The 22,360-nt window shown below is 42.5% G+C and overlaps 1 protein-coding gene across 17 annotated transcripts in view; it reads right to left on the reverse strand.

Annotated features, from left to right (window-relative positions):
• SH3KBP1 (SH3 domain containing kinase binding protein 1) overlaps positions 1-22,360 on the reverse strand; it is a 361,405-nt gene that overhangs the window by 91,976 nt on the left and 247,069 nt on the right. For all 17 annotated transcript variants that reach the window (XM_077989618.1, XM_015127045.3, XM_015127044.3 and 14 more), the window contains one exon: positions 11,559-11,653. In XM_077989618.1, the coding sequence (XP_077845744.1) occupies positions 11,559-11,653 (95 nt within the window). The remainder of the gene's footprint in view (positions 1-11,558; positions 11,654-22,360) is intronic.

A 22,360-nucleotide genomic window follows, 5' to 3' on the forward strand; every position in this document is an offset into this window, starting at 1 on the left:
CTTGCTAGGTCATTTACATTGAGATGACCACTTAATCTGAAATCTTAAAAGCTATTTCTAATAGCACCTTCAGCTCATCCATAGCACATTGCTGAATGTACAGTCTACTCCTCCAGGATGTGCATCCTATAGCTGAGTTTTTACCTTCATTTATGGTTTAGAGAACTGCACTGACTCTGCATCTAAATACATGCTTTTCTTTCATTAAAAGGATGGTAGATACGAGAGAAAATCATTTTGCTTCACTGGTAGATAGTGACGTTCATAAATCATTTTTTATTATTATGTTTTAAGAGATTTTCTTAGCTCCTGCACCACTTCTAAGAGATACAAAGAAAGTTTTAAAAAAAGAGAAGGTGGTATTCTTCACTCCACAGATAAGGACTGGGAAGGAACAGGAGGTGAAGGGCATAGCCATGATTATTTTGAAGGTCAAGAACATTGAAGCCAGCTGCAGCAACTATTAGTAAATTTCTAAATTCCTATCTTCTACTTCCATTCTTCACCAGACAAATCCACACTTCTTTTAAGAAATTCTTCTACTAGGAAAACATATTTCTTAGCCTGAAAACTTGTTTGGTGCCTTTTAATCTATACTTAGCTGATTTAGCTTCTAGGCCTGTGCAGTGAGTAAAAAATACAATTCCCAAGTCAAATCCAGGCCCTCGGGCTGCTCAGCTGAGTCCAGAACAGACCAGTGGAGTATGGCTCTGTCTGTCTGCCACCACGGGGGAGAAAGGGCACGGGGCAGGAAAAGGCTCCAATGTGAAAGATCCACGTATTACAAGAGGTATTCCCAGGAAGACTCAGAATGAAACCAAGGTCCTTCAAATCCACGCAATTACGTAGTAGGCAATTACTTACTGAACAGTGGGGCTTAGATGGCCTTGTAGGAAAAATAGACTAGCCAATAACATTCTCTCAAGAGTGTCTTTGCAGAGCAAGTTTTTAATTTTGCTGAAGTTCTATTTGGCAACTTTTTTCTTTTATGGACTGTGTTTTTGGTATCATGTCTAACAACTCTTTTTCTCCTGTCTTTAATAAATAACTTTTGATGTTTTATCTTTTACGTGTAGATCTATGGTCCATTTTGAGTTGATTTTCAGGTTGGGTTGGGTTTTTTTTTTTTTTTTTTTTTTGCCTATGGGTGCCCAATTTGCCAATACCATTTCTTGAAAAGATTATCCTCTCTTAAATTGTCTTTGTATCTTTGTTGAAAATTAATTGGCTGGATTTTTTTATGAGTCTATTTCCAGATATTCTATTTCAAGGGCCAACAAACTACAGCCCACGGGCCAAATCTAACCTGGCACCTATTTCTCTGTGGTCCACAAACTAAGAATAGTTTTTACATTTTTGAATGTTTTTTAAAAATCAAAAGAAGAAGAATATTTCAAGAAATATGAAAATTATATGACATTCAAATGTAAGTGTCCATAAATAAAGTTTCATTGGAACTCTGCTATACCCATTCATTTACCTCTATGGCTGCTTTTGCTCTTAAATGGCCGAATTGAGTAATTGTGACAAAGAATGCACAACCCACAAAGCTTGAAATATTTATTCCCTGGCCCTTTACAGAAATTTGCCAAACCCTGGTCTAGGATATGAGGATCCTTATACGTATCCATGCAGAACCTCAGGGAATCTCTCAATGCCACTATAAAAAAAATACTGTAAAGATAGAAGCTTTAAATAGAAACACTGAAAGCCCTGTGGAAGGCAGAAAAAGAATGCATTTAATAGCTGGCTACCATTTCCAACTAGAAATAAAATATAAAAGCCTTAATCAAAACTATTCTTAAAAGGACAAATTTTACTGCACTATACAATTAACTATAAAATGAGACAATTTTAAGTCTAAGATCTCCATGAGTCATAAACTAAGAAAAAATATTTGTAATATGAAGATGACAGGTTAATGTCATGAATATAAGGTATTTTTATAAAAATCAATTGGAAAGGATGCATAAAATGTTCAAGCTTGGTAATCATTTTTTAAAATGCAGAATTAGAGCCCAAATCACATTAGCAGAGATTAAAAAGAATGATAATATCCAGGGATGACAAGAATAGGGAAATATATTTGCACGCACTCCTGTGAGGAGACTAAATTGGCACAATCTTTCAGGATGTATCCTCAATATGCCCTCAAAATGCACCAATACAGTGTTACATTGAGCAATTTATCATCAGGAAATAGTAACTGCTAACATTTATGTAGCAGCTATTAGGACCCAGGCTTTCTAAGTACTTTACCTACTTTATCTCATTTAATCTTCACAACACCAGGATGTAGGTACTATTATTACTCTCATTTCACAGATGTGAAAACTGATGCACACAGAGATGAGTAACCTGCCAAGGTATCACAGCTAGGAGGAAGTGGCAGAAATGTGCACAAAGACTGTTAAACAGGGTGATGACTATGTGCAACATGGTCTAACACAAATTAAAACTGGAAACAAACTAAGCATAAAAGAGGATTGTCAAGGGCCAGGCCCAGTGGCTCACGCCTGTAATCCCAGCACTTTGAGAGGCCAAGGCGGATGGATCACTTGAGGTCAGGAGTCTGAGATCAGCCTGGCCAACATGGCGAAACCCCACCTCTACTAAAAATACAAAAATTAGCTGGGTGTGGTGGTGCAGGCCTGTAGTCCAGCTAATCAGGAGGCTGAGGCACAAGAATCACTTGAACCCAGGAGGCGGAGGTGGCAGGGAGCCGAGATCATGCCACTGCACTCAAGCTTGGGCAACAGAGTGAGACTCTGTCTCAAAAAAAAAAAAAAAAAAAGAGGATTTTGGTACTCTCTCCATACATTAGGATTCAGGATGCTAAGAAATCATTTACCCATGCTGCCAAGGATAATCATGATGTATTTTGGACAAAGAGGGTTATTACAAAATAGTGTATATAATATGATCCTATTTTTATTTTAAACTATAATTATGTGCACATATGGAAAAAGTCTGAAAGAAAAATTGCTAAAATATTAAGAGGCATGTGAAGGTGGTAAGGTCACCAGTAATTTTGATTTTTCTTTGTTTTTATTTGTCTGTTTTTCTCATTTTTTTTTCCAAGAGTAGGTGTTATTTATACAGTTCTAAAGTACTACTTAAAAGTGTATCCCGCCAGGCGTGGTGGCTTATGCCTGTAATCCCAGCACTTTTGGAGGCCCAGGTGGGCAGATCACCCAAGGTCAGGAGTTCAAAACCAGCCTGGCCAACATGGTGAAACCCCATCTCTACAAAAATACAAAAATTAGTCAGGCATGATGGCAGTTGCCTGTAATCCCAGCTACTCGGGAGGCTGAGGCGGGAGAATCACTTGAACCCGGGAGGCGGAGGTTGCAGTGAGCCAAGAACACGCCATTGCACTCCAGCCTAGGCGACAGAGTGAGACTCCATCTCAAAAAACAAACAAACAAAAAAGTGTATCCCATGCCACTTTCATCTCAGAAGCCTTGTATTTTAATAAAATGCAAATATGAATGCAAAGAGCTTTGAGATACTGAACAAGACAGGAGTTACACAACTATAATATATTACTTTCATCCTAAGAAAAGCTAAAATAAATAATGAAAAGGAATTTCAGGGGAAGTACTGACCTTAATTTCAGGACAGTTCAATATACCAAGAAAGAACATTCAGTTACCAGACATTTGTCTTTTCATCTTCTTCTAATAACTTATCATAGCAATAACTATGATTTAACCTTTAAAAAAAATATTGTGCGTGTAAAGACAGAGTCTCTCGCTATGTTGCCCAAGCTGGTTTCAAACTCCTTGGCTCAAGCGATCCTCCTACCTCAGCCTCCCCAAAGTGTTGGGATTACAGGTGTGAGCCACTACACCCAGCCCTATGATTTAACCTTTATGTTTCCAAAGCACTTTTAGACACAACATGTCATTTAAGTCTCAGAACACTGCTATCAGAGTAAATACAAATAGAAAGGGTGGAGACAGAAACAGAAAAAAGGGGGGAATTTCTCTAATTCCTTAAGATACCTACAGATTTTTTTTCTGTGTGTTGCAGAGGGGAAAAAAAACTGTCCCAAGATGGGGGATTACTGATGTCCTGCCATTTAAGCACAGCATTCTGCAGAGATATGACAATTATGTTGAACAAACACAGGATCTCTTTAGACAGTTTTATATAATTTGTGTAGGCATATGAACCTGGGAATTTACATCAGCTGCAAACTTATCTGTCCATGATACAAAGGAAAAATCTATAATAATGGTCATCAAAATGTTGGGGTGGCATTTCATCGACTGTCTACTAGTAAACTAAAAAGATATTTTCTCCCACCCCAAGCCCTATGTTTACCATCCTCAACTAATTTAAAACTATGTCTGTGTGATGGTAATGATTCTTCTCACTGGTCCCAGTGTCCTGGCTACTTATAAAAGAAAGATGAAACAGCAACAAATTGTATTCCTTTGGATTTCAAATGCTCTGAGGAGGGGATACATTGTGACTTCTGTCTAGAATAAGGACATAAGCAGTCTAACAAGATAGGCCCTGCTGCAAGAAATACATTCTATGACATAAATGACTCATTTGCTCAACACTGATATTTTCCATATGTCTATAAACCCAGATGATCCCAGACCTATGCTTAACTTCTTCATTCACTCATAAAACATGTCCATCTAATGGGTCTGTCAGCATGTCATCATCTTCAGGGTGACACCTGCTAATTTACTCCTCACCCTTGGAACCACATTTAATCCTACCACTTGAGCTCCACTAAAAGCTTCAGCAGTTCAGAGAGAAAGGGTCAGGGCCAGCAATCGATTTAGCTGATCGGCTTTCTTCCTACCAAGCTAAGGATCTTGCTTGAGATTCCTAAGGCCACTTCTCTTTGTGAAGGCAACCTTATTTCCCTGTGGGGTGGGAAGCAAGGAATTCTGAAAACATTTTTCTCATGAATACATGTTTCATTTCATTAATGAATTAATGGGAGGGAGGCAGGAAGGGGAAATAAACATTAGAACAAACAAAATAACAGAGTTGATCACAGAATGTCTTAGGAAGGACCTCAGGACTCCCGCCTGCCTTTTTTTTTTTTTTTTTTTTCCCCCACGACAGCAAGTGGAAAGCTAAGTGGCAGCCAGGCTGGGAAGAAAAGAGGAAGGAAAAATACTCTGGGCATAGGAAGAAACTGGAAGAAAGCAGTTAGGGAGGTGGGCCTCAGGCATAAAAAGAACCAATGTCAACCCTGAGCTGAACTCATCATTCCCTCTGCATGGACCATCATTTCACTCCTTTAGAGGTGACAGTGGACTCATACAGTCATGGATGATCCAGAAACCACCACAGTGATGTCCTGACCCTAACAGATTGGAAACATAGATTTCAAAATGCAAGCATCAGCAACAAAGGATGGGGTGATGGCATGGTAATATTGTTTTTCTGGTAAGTAACAATGATAATGTCATTACCTTAGAAAGGAAACTCCACAGACACTTGCCCTGGATATCCAGTAACAATGAGGACTCTCAATGAGTAGACAAGAGTCACCTCTGGGAGTGACTCAGCCGCACAGGAAACACGAACTCCACCCACAGTTACCACCTTGTCCAGCCCCCAAGTTCCAAGAGCACTTGGCCCAGGGTCAGCAGACGCCTCTGACCTGGCTCAGACACTGACTTGCTGGGAGTCCTCGGGAAAGCTGCTTCAGCACTCTGGGCCTCTGCTCCTCCTCTGTAATCTGGAGAGAACACACATGGTCCCACCTAATTCCCAGGGTTGCTATGAAGATGAGGGGAGAGGCTGAGCTCCGGGCAGACTCCTGAGGAAAGGGGAATGGTGATGATGGTCCTGGGCTCTTGCTGCCAGTGGTCCAGAATCCTGTGCTGGGAAGCTGTGGTCCTGGAGAAAGATCTAGCTATTATTAAGTTAATTAAATGTTCAACTGTTGTCTGGGACAGGAGGGAGGAAAACATGTTGAGGTAGAGATGAAAGGAGCGGTTCTAACTGTGCCCTCACAGCATGTCTAGCTCCAAATACTTGGGGTCCCTACAAAGAAGCAAAATTCCTGGTTTGAATTTTTGGTTCACCATTGTATCCCAGCATTTTGCACAGCTCCTGGCACACCACAAATATTCTTCAATGTATGAATGAATGAATGAATGAATGAGCGAATGAACATTGTGAGGGGAAGAGGACAGGGTGCAAATTAAAATCGCTGTCAATAATCTTCAGTGGATAATCCTCATGGTCCAAGGAAAGATGACTGTACTACTGTGTTGGGGATGCCACTAACAGTCCTTAGCTAATATTCTGGGTCTCCCCTTTATTGTGGTTGGGGGCACAGGGTCTCACTCTGTCCCCCAGGCCTGAGTGCAGTGGCACAATTATGGTTCACTGCAGTCTCAACTTCCTGGGCTCAGGCAACCCTCCCGCCTCAGCCTCCCGAGTAGCTGGGACTACAGGAACACAGCGCCACACCTGGCTAATTTTTGTATTTTTTTGTGAAGATGGGGTTTCACCATGTTGTCCAGGCTGGTCTTCAACTCCCAGGCTCAAGTGATCCTCCCGTCTCAGCCACTCAAAGTGCTAGGATCACAGGCATGAGCCACTGAGCCCAGCCTGGGTCCCCTCTTTCTCTAGGGTGTGTCTATCAGTTTCCTTCCATGAACATTAATGCTCGCTAATATTGCCTCTGTCCCCTTCCCTCCATCTCTACGACTCCATGATTTTGACCAATAATGTTAGCTTTCTAAGCGTTGATCTTGATGTCATCAAATAGGCTTAAAACAATGAAGACATGGGGGTTGGGTATGCTTTAAGGGTAAAGACACAACTATCCAAGGAAGACTGTTTGATAAGAAACACCTAAAGGTCCTTATTTACAAAGGGATCACGGAGGAAGCCTTCCCTCCTAGGTTAGCAGGAGCTGTGAGGAACAGCTGTAGCTCTGAGGCCAGAAGGCTTTGGCCAAGAGTGCAAACATGGCCCCTCTCCATAGCTGGGCTCATTCTGCCCCAAGCAGCAGCAGCCACAGCATGGGACATCTTCCAATGGCCATCTCACCCTTGCAGCTGAGCCCTGGCATAGCTCCTGCCAAGCTGCCCTCAGCCCTTCTCCAGGAAGCTTCTCCAGTTGGGAATGAGACCCAGAAGCTTCGGAACCTTTTCAAACACACTCTGAGCACAAATCAGGCAGGCAGGGATGGGGGCGGTAGGAACACAGACGCGGGAGTTATTTTTGAGTGACTGGAAATAAAAGCTAAACACAGGTGTGTTCTTCACGAGTGGAAATGTTCCCAAATTCACAAAAATTCTTTATAAATAAACTAGAAAACAAACCATTCAGGTTGCACATTTCCTCCTGGTTTCCAGGGACACACAGAAATAGTTTGGGTCTTTGCATATTATTTCAGGAACTGCAGAGGGCTTATACACACCCACTAAAGGTGTCTGACTCATTTTCTAGAAAGCCACATGAACTGACAATCTAGGGCTAAAAATGAGGGCAAAGCCTGCTCTGTGACTCCCGCAACAGCATAGAAAAGCAGGGCAAAGGGAAACCACCTTCACTGACACCAAAGTAAATGTCAGAGGAACTCGGGGTCTATCAGGAACCTCTACAGCGAACACAGAATTTAGAGAACGGCAATTCAGGTCTTTCACCTCAACTCCTACCTCCAATAAATATGCGTATCAGAATGCATATTAAACAGATCATGGTGAAACCATTCATTTTGTAATAGCAATAGTATACAATCATCTCAATGAACTTCTGGGCGATTCCTAACTTAGAGGAAGAGTAACAATTTTCTATAATGTCAGCAGGGTTTTACAGGCTCCGACTCCATTCTTCCCACTTTCAGCAAGCAAAATATTTATGGCATGTTTTCTTTCCAAATTCTTGCTAAAATCTCCTCCACTGTGAATACTAAACGATTTTAGGTGGATTTTTCACCATTTTAACCTACTTAACGTCATGGCATTCCAGCCTCAGCAGCAAAGTGGGCTCAGACACAAGAGCCCTTCCATTCCCATTTCCAAGGCCCAAGAAAGAGCAGCCAGGGTTGAGTGACAATTCCTAGAATTATGGGTGCCACTGACAGACCGCTCCCTGCCAGAGTAAATCCTCGCAGCAGCCCTGTGAGGTCAGCTTTATGGACCTTGCTTTATGGCTGAGGAAACTCAGGCTCAGAGGGGGTAAGCAACATGCCCAAAGAGACACAGCCAAGAACAGTGGAGTTGGGATTCAAACCCTGGTTATGGGAGCTGGTGGCCTACATGGCACTTGTCATCTGAACACATCGCTTCCAGCAAAATGGAATGCTAGGTTAAGGCTGGCAGGCATTTTATGGAAATAAAAGTAAAAATCCGCATAAGCACGGGATAGCAAGAGATCTGATTTCCCAGCAGGTTGTATAAAAAAATAATAGAAGCAAAATGATAGAGCCCAACGGATTTTCTTAAGCAGCAAGCTCTAAATGGGCCCAAGCAGCATGAGTTAAGACTGGCTGTGTGATTAGCTATCAAAAAACCCCCAGCAAACTGGAAGCCGGGTGCAGTGGCTAGGCCGGCTGCAGTGGCTCATGCCTGTAATCCCAGCACTTTGGGAGGCTGAGGCGGGTGGATCACTTGAGGTCAGGAGTTCGAGACCAGCCTGAGCAACATGGTAAAACCCCGTCTCTACTAGAAATACAAAAAGTAGCCAGGCGTGGAGGCATACAACTGTAATCCCAGCTACTCGGGAGGCTGAGGTGGGAGAATCGCATGAACCCGGGAGGTAGAAGTTGCAGTGAGCCGAGATCACACTGTTGCACTCCAGCCTGGGCAACAGAGTAAGACGCTGTCTCAAAAACAAAATAAAACAAAACAAACAAAAAATAGCGATGTGGGTAGGTGGAGGTCATCTCGGGCATCAGGAACATGGTCTGAGTCAAGTTAGTCAGGACACATGAGCCGGAGGGGCATATACGGGGGGTACCTGCAGAACAGTCACATGGACCAAGGCCACCAAGACAGACTGAGGCCAGGCCAGGTGAAGGAGTGCTAGGATCATCTATCTGGATTTTACAACAAAGAAAAAGAAAGTTACTAAAGATTTTGATTGGTGCAGAAGGGTAAGTGAGCACAGCATTGTTAGAGAATGACAAAAAGAAGGGGCTGAGGTGCTAGGGATGAAGTGGGTAGGGGACACTGGAGCAGGGGGAAACATCCCTCCATCCTTCACCACCCCAGGGCTCTCCTCCTGACCAGGTGCTATGGTTGGTGCTAGAGAAAGGAAGATGGAGGAAGCCTGGTCCTTGCTCACCTGGCCTGGACAGATGCAGAACGACTCAAGCCTGTGCTCAGCTCTGCAGGGCAGGAAGTGGCAGGGATGGAGAAAGGCTTGGGGGTGGGAGCAGGGTGGGACTAGGAGGACCACGTGTCAAAATGGTGATATGAGAACTGTAGGCCTGAGGAGTCGGATCACTGTGAAAGTCAGGTCAAGAGACCAAGTGTACAGCGGAGATGACAATGTCACGTTTTGTAAATATAATATTAATAGCAGTGTACTGCTTCAGTTTCTAAACTGCTTCCAGATACATTAATCTATGAAACTAGAGAAATGGGACATAACCTTCAGGACACTCTTGAAAGCAGCCTGCCACATCTACTTGTTCATTTATCTGTACCATGTGGATGGGACTGATAGATACTCCCTTTCTGACTAAGGTCGTTAGAAAAATCACATTAATTTTTATCAGACTGGATCTCAGGCTGGGAGGTTAGGAGCAAAATCATCAAGATGAATGTGTGCTAATTATGATATGTATTCAATTGGAAGGACTGGAGTATAATATGTTAAAACAGAAATAGATGTGTTTCTTTTCTCAAACCTCATTAAATATTACTGACATACCAGGTTTTCAACTAAAAAGAGGCTTCCTCTCTTCCAAAGACAAAACAAAAACAGGCTAGTGAGTCCCCCGCCAACCAACTGCAAAGAATAGCAGTTATTTAATTCTCTGGTCACTTTATCATCACGGGGGAAAAAATTGCTCTAGTCCTTTCCCAGCATTTCTAAAACCAAATTATCTGTGCTAATTATTATAGCATTCGTATTGTGCTTCACACCCATTTAACAACTTCCTTATTCCGCTTGTTTGGTTACAGGTCTGATTAAAAATAGGAAATGCACTGTGTATCAGAAAGCAATCTGAAAGACACAGAAAAGAACCACTTCTGCCTCATTTGCAGAAAACAACAAGGGAAGCATTCTTCCCCTCATTTCCTCCTGCCATGTTCAACAGAGACATACCGAAATAACTTCAGGGGAGAATACAGGTAAAAAGATGGACGAGTTCTTGGATGATCTGCAAAACAGGGAATGATTTGCTATTCCGGAAAGCATTATATACTCCATACCACTGACATATGGAGTCCATGAGAGGACCAGCTTTCTCCCTAAAACTCCTGACCTTTGGCAAGCTACTTAACTTCTGGGGTCATTAGTTCCCTGGTATCTTTGGATTAGGCTCTTAAAACACACAATCTCTAAAGCCATGTCTTAGAGGTAACCTCTTGATAACAAAGGTAAATCTTACTGATCACCTTATGGACAAGCCTTGAGGGAGGGGTAGGGCCAGGCGACACCACAGTCCCCACCCTCTCAGTAATGGTCAGAGTTGGCAGGACCCTGGGCCTACCCCAACTCTGCGTACCTACAATCTCTTCCCCTTCCCTGCATCCTCCACCCTGCCAAGGCTTCCCAGCCCTGGGAGAGCGCAGGCAGCCACAATGGTCTCCCAAGTCACACTTGTGCTAAGGTAACTGTGCTAAGTTCCCTGTCACTCCCCTGAATAAATAAAACCACCATACACATCTTCAAGACCATTCAGCTTCTCACCATATTTGACCATCACAAAAATGCTGTTCTTCAGAGAAAAAGTCATATATTCTAGGTATTGCTTAAATAATGTATCTTTCAACCACCTACTTGGTGAGTACCATAGAATGAAAGCACACACAGTACACAGCCAAGGCCCTTGTTCAACTGCATCACTTCACACAGATCTTATAGCTCTCTGTTTATTTACAGGGCTCTGGCTCTAATAATAATAAAATCATTCAACCTTCTTAGCCCAAAGGAGACAGGAAAAATTCTCTCAGGCACTCTACCTGTCTTTGATCTGAACAGCAAACATTCTTTAAGCGTTTTCTGCCTGTGAGGCATGACCAGCCTTTTTTAAAAACTCCTCCTCCAATACCTCAGGACACAGAGCTCTGCAACCTGGCTGCTGTGGAGGGCAGGATCTCCAGCCAAGCAGGCTGCCTTTTGGGTTATTCCTTCTGGAACAGACTTTTCTGAAGGACCATGCAAATCTGCAGCTGGCCCTAAGGCAAACAAATCTATTCTCGTCTCAAGGAATGCATTCACCTGGATGCTGGGCTTAGCTTGATCAAAAGGAAAGATGCAAGATTCTTCCTCACAAGTTCAGGACCGAGAAAACCAAGCTTTCAAGCGCTGAAGCAAAAGCTTGTACTGTCCAGTCAACACCCCAAAGCAGTTTGCGGTTTAGAAGGTAGGAGACAACCTTTGTTTACCTTATTGATGAGAGTGACTATATCTCCTTCTTTGATTGTCAATTCATCATCATTCTGTGCCTCATATGGAAATATTACTTTGCAGTAATCCTTGCCTATAAGAAAAACAGAAAACATCACCTTTAAAATGCTTTATCTAATGAGCTGGCCCAGGAGAAAATGTTCTCTATCACATTAAGTTCAGAGAAAGGCACACTTAACAGGTAGCATAGGCCGGGCGCGGTGGCTCAAGCCTGTAATCCCAGCACTTTGGGAGGCCGAGGCGGGCGGATCACAAGGTCAGGAGATCGAGACCACAGTGAAACCCCGTCTCTACTAAAAATACAAAAAATTAGCCGGGCGCGGTGGCGGGCGCCTGTAGTCCCAGCTACTCAGGAGGCTGAGGCAGGAGAATGGCGGGAACCCGGGAGGCGGAGCTTGCAGTGAGCCGAGATCGCGCCACTGCACTCCAGCCTGGGCAACAGCGTGAGACTCCGTCTCAAAAAAAAAAAAAAAAAAAAAAAAAAAAACAGGTAGCATATTACTGCTGCATGAAGAAAGGGTGACCCTCAGGAAATGACCCGAGAGTGCTCATTTTTGGCTCATGTATATTTATTGGCTTCCATTTTTTCCCCTTACAAATCATGTGACATCATGAGATGCCACTGACTGCTTTACTTTTCTCTGGCAGAAAAGTAAAAAGGTTTCCTTACTCAGGAAAACAGACATATACCATTTTATATACTCTTCAAGTGCAAGCATAAACATATATAGTCTACAGAGGGCAGAAAAAACCTTAAGTTTTGCCTCACTGCCTTTTTCCACACATTACTCAATTAGAAACAAGGTATTTATATATGTTACAAAGCTACCAGGGTACATAAAACAATAAAAAATTACCCCATTATGGTATGTCTTAAGAGACAAACGTCAATGTATTTCTGTGTAAGCACATGCCAACCATAAACAGCCAACAAGTATTGACTGAACATTCTTTACACACATATGTGTGGGGGTGAGCTTGTTCAAATATGTCCCATGGCCTTTCTGTGGGAACCTCCCTATGCATAGATGGCTGTTCCTCAGCAAAGAGATACAATAGCCCTCACCAAAGAGGGAAAACTACTAAGGCCACTAAAAATCAATTTAAGTATGTTCTGAATTACATGCCTTTGAAAGTCTATGTGCCGTTAAATCATCTCTATTTATCTGAAAGCACAAATTATGAAGATAGTGAAAACATTTGTAAAGTATTTCAGAAATGGAGACTTGGAAAACTAGGCTTTGATGATTCAGGACAGAAGGTGGAAAGAAAAATTCATGAGAATTAGTATCTACTGGGAGAGGCATCGATTATTCTGCATCAAAGTCAACAAACCTAATGGCTTTGAATGGCCTTAGATATTTCCCAAGCATCAGGCCCATTTCTGCAGACAGATCACAACCTAGAGCTATGTCTTAGAGGTAACCTCTTGATGACAATTATATTGTCCCTAGTGTAATTTATATTACTGAAATGTGTTTCTTTATTTTGGTTAACATCCCAACAACCAGAGATTGTGACATGTAAAATAAAAGCAATTAAGAAATTCATAATACAGATACACTGTGGTCTAGGGTTGGGATAGGACAGAGAACAGAGGGAGGAAGGGGAAAGAGCGAAGGGAGGAGAGGCAGTATTCACTTTGCTTTTGTGCAGTTGTTTTCATATTCTGTACAATGGCTTGAACAACACAAACTTACAACAACACAAACACAGTATTACTGAAGAACTGCATTACAGAGTCCTGGCTTTAAGAATAATTATTTGGATGGAAATCATGGAGCCATTTTTACAAAGAATACAGAAACCCACAGCCAACAAAGAAAGAAGGAACAGGTCATGTTTCTGTTCCCTTCAGTCAAAAAAAAGTTAATGAAGTGTAACAGAGACTGTTGGTTAACATCCCAGGAGACATTCCCCACCCTCTTCCTAGTTCACAGAATCCTAATTTGTTCAAGCATTATATTCAGGAACATGGAACCCTCTCACAGCCCTGGGGATAAAGCAAAATATGTCCAGGCAAATAATGTTAATCTCACTCTCTTTTGTGGGTGATTGGTTTAGGGATGGGCATGTGCTCTATTTCCAGCCAATGAGATGTGAGAGGAAAACTGTTGGGAGTGGGAGAGGCTGTTAGATTTTTTTTCCTGGTGTGTGTGTGTGTGTGTGAGAGAGAGAGAGACACGGAGAGACAGACAGGCAGACTTGAGGAAGAGAGTTGCCCCTGCCATCCTCCTTTTAACAATTTTATTTTTGTTGGACGTCAGTACAGTGTTTGGTGCTATTGAAATAATATTTCAACTGCAAGAGGAATGCCAAGAAAAATCAGTGGTAATTTGATGAGTTTTAATAAATTTATACAGTTGTGTAACCATCACCATAATCCAGCTTTAGAACACTTCGACTGTGCAGCTATGCTGTTTTATGTGTAAGGCATTAGACACAGAATTATCTGGAAAGCACCACTGTTAGAGAAAAAGAGGAGATACTGGTGCCAGGGGTTGCTGTAGCATGTCTCAGCTCTCTTTGCATCCCCAGAACCTGATACAGAGCTCCCACTCAATGTTTCTTGATGATCTCCAAGTGACCCCTATAAAGTGGAGGAACACTTGGAGGCGCCACAAGGAGGAGGAGGAGAGAATTGTGGGCCAGAAGGCAGGATACTTGGGACTAGGTTGGGTTCCCAGCTGGGCTTTCACAAGCACATGACCTGAGACAATCACACTACAACTCTGGATGACTTCAGTGTCCTCAGGTGTAAAATCAGGGACCAGCGAAGGAGGGGAGAGAGGAGAGTCTGGTTAACTTCAGCAGGACACTTAGCAAATTTCAATGTATTCCAGAGCTCAAATACAAAGCAACTAAAACAGAGCTGTTTTGGTTGGGGGAGTAGGGCTGTCCCATCTCCCACCCAGGTCCCCAAAGACATGTCAGTGAAGCTGTGAGGGCTCCAAGGGGCACACTCGGCTAGACCTGAGTTCCTGGCAGCTCTGACTTTGAGCTATGATTTTTCATGACTCTAGTCACAGGCACTATCACCCAGAACTCCTGACCAAACCCAGCAACCATTAGCTTCACACGCTTTAATTTATTAAGATATATTTTAAAATAGGAATTTATTTTTACTGATGAGGCATTTGAGCCTGAATTCAATAGTATTAGAAAATAAAAATATTTCTGGATAAAGAAAATGTGTTACATATACACCATGGAATACTATGTAGCCATAAACAGGAATGAGATCGTGCCCTTTGCAGGGACATGGATGAAGCTGGAAGCCATCATCCTCAGCAGACTGACACAGGGACAGAAAACCAAGCACCACATGTTCTCACTCGTAAGTGGGAGTTGAACATTGAGAACACATGGACACAGCGAGGGGAACAACAGAAGCCAGGGCCTGTTGGGGGTGGGGGATGAGGGGAGAAAACTTAGAGGATGGGTCAATAGGTGCAGCAAACCACCATGGCACACATATACCTGTGTAGCAAACCTACATGTTCTGCACATGTATCCCGTTTTTTTTTTTTTTTAGAAGAAAGAAAAAAATATTATGTTGCATTGGATGTATCAGTGACTTTAAGACACTCAAAACTGTTATCTGCAAAAAAATTATTAACTCTGAGTCTGTGGTTTTAATGTTAAAGTATATGGAACAAAGATGTTCCTGACTTCCACTTAAATATTTATTGAACCACCACCATGAAAATGATATTGTCAATTTGGGGGACTGTAATATACAAGTAAGCCCAACCACCCCCTCCTGTCCCAGCATGGAAGTGACAGTCTAATTCTTGGAGAAAAGCAAGGGGAGGAGAATGGCAGAAAGAAAAGACAAACCCATGCATACACATAAACTCACTATGATGGAATATTGTTGTGTTTCAGAGAAAGGCAAGATTACATTCAGGAGAAAGTTCTCAAAAGAGGAGGCATTTGATATGTCTTAAGAAGGGTATAATTCCAGATCCTTTGGACGTGGGAAGATTATACATTTTAAATGAGTATTGGACAGAGTTGGAGAAGAAGGGAATGAAATTAATTTTGGAAGGCAGGCATTTTCCATCTATTCATCAATTGGATGGATTTAATTAGAGATCAAATAGGAATGAATAGACACACACACACACACAGAGAAATAAAGCACAATTTATCCAGCAATTTGAGATGATTTTGTCTTTTTTCTTTAGAAAGGTTAAAAATGACTAATGAATTAGCATAAGACTGAAATCCTAAATCAGTTCTTAAACCTTTTTTGGTCTTAGAGTCCTTTAAGAGTCTGATAAAAAGCAATGACTCTTTCCAGAAAAAAAACCCCACAACACAACAAACCGTACACACACACACTCAAATGTGCAGAGAAAATGTATATAATATCAGAAGATTTGAGGACCCCAAAGCTGTTAGTTACCTAGTTCCCACATCAAGAGCCACTGTACTAATTATTGGCTTTCAAATTTTAAGAAGCTTGCTCTACTAAAATCACCAAAAAGTCCAGTCATGATTTACACACTCCCCCAAAAACATCATTTCAATCTCTAAACTTTTAGAAATTTACATAATATTAAAAACAGGCTGTTAAAGGAATTGAACTCACATGCCCACATCACATGACTGCCTGCAGCTAGTTTTATAATCTATTCAATAAAAACAAACCAACTTCAAACAAACAAGCAAAAACCCTCTCAGCTTAAAAAAAAATAAAAGCAGAACCAACAGAATAAATATATCAGCAAGCTGAACATATACACGGAAGGAAATAACATTAAATCCAGGACAACTTTGGGCTCAGTTTTAGGGTATAAAGATCAAAACCCCATGTGTCATGGGCAGATTCTGGTAGGAAGCCTTCCAGAGCTTTAAGCAGCGTTTGGAAAGTACTAGGTCACATCTAGAACTGGAGTTTTCCTTTCCCTTGGGACAGTACAACAAAAGTATCAAGCTCAGGGATAGTCTAGTTTCACCAACATCATAATCAGAAATTCTCTCGTTCAACTGACAAATATTATCTCAGACACTACTGGTTGGTAATCCCTCATTCAGAACCCCTGCGGACAGGATTATTCAGATTTTAGAAAGGAAATATACTGCATATACCATATAATATGTAACATCCTCAGCTGGGGGCTGGGGCTGCACCCAACCATTAAAATTCTGCAGTAAATGGATGACTGGTCACTCCAAGTGGGAAAAATAAAGACCATGAATAGACATATGTCAGTCCAGAACAAGTTTTATCACCCAATGAGTAATAAAACATTTTAGTTTTCAGAGCTTTTTATATTTTGGAATTGCACATAAGGGTGTGAACTTCTATTATGTTCTAGGAAAGAGAAATGAAGGTAAATAAGACACTATCTGCTCGAGGAGCTCAAGTAGCAGAAAAGGGTATGTATATATACAATGTTGACCAGACAACAGTGAAGACAGGATGAGAGTCATGCATTTGGCTTAAAGTATCAGAGTATCTGAAATGCGACAATCACTTCCCAAACAAGAGACTCAGGATCTTGTCAGAGAGGAAGAAAATGACAGTGAGCTTTGTACAATGTTCTAGGACACTGACCAGAGGAGTAGGATTGGGGCGTGTTTCCCAATCAGTCATCCCTGATAAGAATTTTGTGGGGTACCTGTTCATTCTATTATCTTCCCAGACCTCTTCCCTGCAGATCTGAATCTTCAGATCTGAGGTGGGACCACGAATCCATTTACTAAACACACACTCTGGTGATTCTCATCATCAGGGAAGCTTTAAAAATCTTAGTCTGGCCGGGCACAGTGGCTCACGCCTGTAATCCCAGCACTTTGGGAGGCCGAGGTGGGCGGATCACGAGGTCAGGAGCTCGAGACTAGCCTGACCAACATTGTGAAACCCTGTCTCTACTAAAAATACAAAAATTAGTCGGGCTTGTTGGTGGGTGCCTGTAGTCCCAGCTACTCGGGAGGCTGAGGCAGGACAATCGCTTAAACCCGGGAGGCAGAGGTTGCAATGAGCCGAGATTGCACCACTGCACTCTAGCCTAGGCAACACAGTGAGACTCCGTCTCCAAAAAAAAAAAAAAAAAAAAAAAGCCTTAGTCTAGGTCAGTGGTTCTTAGGCTTGAGTGGGCATTGGCATCAGGTGGAGAGCCCCACCCCCAGGGGTTCTGATTCTATAGGGCTGGTATTTGCATTTCTAACAAGTTCCTAGGTGATGCTCCTGCTGCTGCTAGTTCTGGGACCACGCTGTGAGAACCACTGGTCCAGTAATGGGTATTAGCAAATGTTTAATTCCAGGAAGGTGCAAAACAGTTGTGGGGACCTGGAGGGTAGACCAGCATGGTGGTAGCACTGGGGATGGGTGTGCCATATGCTAGATTTAGACAGGAACTCCAGTTCTGGGTCAGATTCTGAGGATCTGGGGCTAGTGAGGAGTAGTGAAATACATACTAGGCTTGTCATCTATTCAGTAAATAACAACTGAGTGTCCACTGCATGCCAGGCAGCAGGGATGCCACAATGCCCTCTTGGGGCTTACTACAGTCTATATCAGCAGTTTGAAACTAGGGTTTCCCAGGAAATATTGACAATATCTGGAGACAATTTTACTTATCAGAACTTGGCAGGGAATGGGGGTTGATTGCTACTGGCATCTAGTGGGTAGAGGCCAGGGATGCTGCTAAATACTCTACAATGCACACAGGACAACGCCCACCAACAGACAATGATCCAGCCCAAATGTCAATACTGCCGAGGTGAAGAAGCTGTGGTCTACATTTAAATTCAGATGGGAAATGAAACACGATGTGTCTGTCAGTATGTCTGTCAACGCCAACCCAGTGTCTTCCTTTATGGAGAAGCTGACCATAACTCTAAACAACCACCTTCGGTCTCGGACGCTGTTGGGAATTTGACTTTCAAATTATTTCACAAGTATGAATTATGACACCATTTAACCTCCTCTAAAAAGAGAAGTATATTTTAAAAAGAAGAAATGAAAATCTGACAAGCAAAGCCCTTCTTGACTCTACAATGGAGCAGAGGCTGGATCACTGCTCCTCTCGATGGTACTTTCTTCTGCTCAGATGAGAAGCTCCTTGGAGAGTCTTTGGGAGAAAGAAAACCTACCAGGAAAACACACAGGGAGTTAACCTTTTTCTCAAGAGGACTGTATTTGAAATGCAGATCTTAAGCCACACAGGTAGGCTGGGCACCCTCCTGGGAAGGCTCCCACTCTGAATCCAGACAGCAATGTCTGTACTGGGGAGCAAGTGATGAAAGGTGCTTCTTAGGAAGAGGTGGGTACCCTTGGGACATCAAGCATGAGGGGCTTCAGTACATGACAGGCATCGGGGGCACTAAAGGGGTGAATACGAAACATGCTGCAGCAAATTGGACGTGCCCAAATACCCAGGCCCAAGAATGAGTGAGTCTGGGGGAGGATATGTGGGCAAAAACACTCAGTCTGAAAAAATAGGATCAGAGTTCCTGGGTATATATTATGAAGCTGAGGAAAACCCAACACAAGAAAGTTGACCCTTCTTTTTTCCCCCCCCCCCCATTTAAACATGTGGTGAGAAAGCAAAAATGAGCTGCACTGAGTAAATAGCAATCTGCCCAGCCATTCTTGAGGCTGGGGCAACAGACACAGATAAGGCCACCTGCAAAGTGATCAGGAAACAGTGTTTCTCCCAAGCATATGCGGTAGTTGCAAAGTGTCCTTAACAACCCCCTTCTTGGAGTGCTCCTACTTTCTCACTCCCTGACATAATCAGGGAGAGACAAACTACCAGAAACTTGGTTTTTAAAAAAATTATATCAGGAAGAATGAAACATTCCACTCTTGCCTGAAGGCACTAAGACACTTGACCCAGAGAAGCAGTCTTCATTTCCAGCCCAAGTGCAGCGCCTCACGTAAAGGGTTTCTGGACACACTACTACACCACTACATATCTATCTTCACTTGGTAGCTGCCAAAGAAACGGGACCTGAGTCCACCTCACAGTCACGACCTGATGCTGACCCCTTGCCATGCAGCCCTGCTCTGCCTTGAGTCTATCAAAACATCATTTCATTTACATTTCACTAAATTCCGCCCCTTCTCAAAATCTGTAATAACTTTTTTTTTTTTTTAATTTTGCTTTTGCTTGATGTAACATCCACAGGTCCCCTAGTGTGCAGTCTCCCTGGTCAAAATGAGCCAATAAACCCGGTGGTCTTGAGGCAGAATAGGGTCTAGAGGCAGGGAACCTAAGGCCGATTCACTCTGACTTCCTAGAACTAAATCAAAAGGAAAATCCAAACTTTCCACACCTAAGTAACAAAAGGACCAGGGGCTACTCCCTTTGCAAATCCCCCTCTTTTTCTGCATGGCAGATGGAAAATTGAAAGTATCTCTGATTAGTTGCTTTGTGCAACCAATCAGATGTTTGCATAGGAATGTAACTTTGTAACTTCTCTTCAGCCTCTGATTGGCTGCTTTCCACAACCAATCAGACTGACTGTGGGCCACCATTTCATTTACATAGGGTGTGTATCACGTAACCAATGGGAAACCTCTAGAGGGTATTTAAACCCCAGAAAATTCCGTAACGGGGCTCTTGAGCCCCTATGCTGGTGCTTGCTCTGACCCTGTGGAGTGTACTTTCATTTTCAATAATCTCTGCTTTTGTTGCTTTACTCTTTCCTTGCTTTGTTTGTGCGTTTTGTCCAATTCTTTGTTCAAGACGCCAAGAACCTGGACACCCTCCACTGGTAACAGTCTTAGGCTGATTGGGAGAGCAATGGCTGGTAAGAAGAGAGGGTCTGGCAAACCCCAAGGAACACTGGCAAGCCAAGGAACACCAGCAACCACTGCTAACCACTCAGACCCCAGAACATGCTCAAGTGTCTTACAGGAACAAATGTGTCTCTTTTTTTCCCCCTAGCAGAGAGTTCTGTAAGCTGATGTTCTGAATGTGCTTTTGAAAGATGTTCCTTACCATTGTATTTCAAGTTTCATTATATGTGGTTTCCATATATACCTTTAAAAGCTAAATCTACCTGCTTCTGTAGAGATGCATTATGTGCTGTTTTCATACAGCGAATGGGACTGTTTTCCAAGCAGAAAATTTCGTAAGCAAGTGTTTCAAACATATTTTTGAGAGATGTTTCTAGCATTGCATCTCATCGTGCGTGACAGGTTTACATATAGATGTTTTAGAGCTAAATCTAAGCATACTTTTTAAGAGATACATTATGTGCTGTTTTCTTACAGTGAATGGAACTGTTTTCCATGCAGAGGGCTCTTAAAGCAGGTGTTTGGAACACACTTTCAAAAGATGTTTCTTATCATTGTGTTTAAGGTCTCATTGTGAGGGGCTTACATATACATGTATATGTACACTTGGCGAAGGGGACCAGTGGCTAATAGCTTTTTTATTTTTATATATATTTTTGACATAAGGTCTCACTCTGTCACTCAGACTGAGTGCAGTGGCACGATCGTGGCTCACCACAGCCTTGACCTCCTGGGCTCAAGTGATCCTCCTGCCTCAGCCTCCCAAGGAGCTGGGACCACAGGCATGTGCCACCATGCGCAACTAATTTTTTCTATTTTTTGTAGAGACAGGGTCTCACTGTGTTGCCCAGGCTGGCCTCAAGCTGCTGGGCTCAAGAGATCCTCCTGCCTTGGCCCCCACGAAGTGCTAGGATTACAGGCATGAGCCACCATGAATGGTGCTAATAGCTTTTAAAAGACTGTGCAATCTAGAGCCTGATAAATCATAAATCATTTATACTTCTCCATTTGCTCAACCACCATTTTTTATGTGCCCACTGAATCCATGGCACTTTTCTAGGCTGCATGGTGGGGATATCAAGTAGAAGACACAGCCTCAACCTAGAGGGACCAATGATCTAATGATAGCAACAAGGTTCCATTTGTTGCCATCACAGATGACAGCTCTAAGAAGCAAGTCAATGAACAAAGGGATTGCAAAGGTGGTATGGTATGAGTGTCCAGTTAGGAAGTGAGATGAGGTTCAGCAGGGAAAACAGCCTTTGTCCTGCAGTCATAACTTGTGCAGAAGCCTGATCTGCCCTGGTACAAATGCTGTCAAGGATTTTTACCCCCAACCCACCTGTTCAACTGGTCTTCTGAATCTGTAAGACTAAACTATTTGTTCAGAAAAATATTCAATAGCCCTTTCTTTGGGCTATTTTTCTATCCCACAGAGGCCACAAATCTGCATCAATTATAATAAGAAAGAGGGAAACTCCAGATGTGGTGAGCTGGAGGAACCTCAGGGCACTTCATTATGAATATTTAGACAGTTTTCCTCTTGTTATGAAAATTATGCCAATCTGTTCCCCAGCATGAGTTTCTGATGAATTTCAATATCATAAAAGCTATTTTTTTTGAGAGGGTGGGGAAGATAATGTTAATTGTTTAAATAAATCCTGATCAGCTGAGTTTCACTTTCACTCAGAAAATACCAACTCATATGAACATTTTTAAAATCATCCCAACTCTTAACCCTGATGTGAGCTAGTATTTTAGCATGCTAAGGAGACAGACGTCTGTGTAGGAAGGAACTGCCCTCTTCTGCACTGCTGGGCAATTTTTGTCATAAGTTTGTCTTCTGGTCAGAAGGAAGAGGGAAGGAGGTTGCTCAGATCCCAAGCTCAGGGTCATTTCTAATATGTAGTTGCTCAGTTACTCTGTGGCCTGTTACCTAAACATAGGTGTCATATCAAAATCCTGAAGCAGGGAAACGGTCCAGATGAAAGAGGCTTTTTAGGGGGCTTCTTAGGGGCCTGG

The sequence above is a fragment of the Macaca mulatta genome, chromosome X (assembly GCF_049350105.2).
Source record: "Macaca mulatta isolate MMU2019108-1 chromosome X, T2T-MMU8v2.0, whole genome shotgun sequence".
NCBI classification, from domain to species: domain Eukaryota; kingdom Metazoa; phylum Chordata; class Mammalia; order Primates; family Cercopithecidae; genus Macaca; species Macaca mulatta.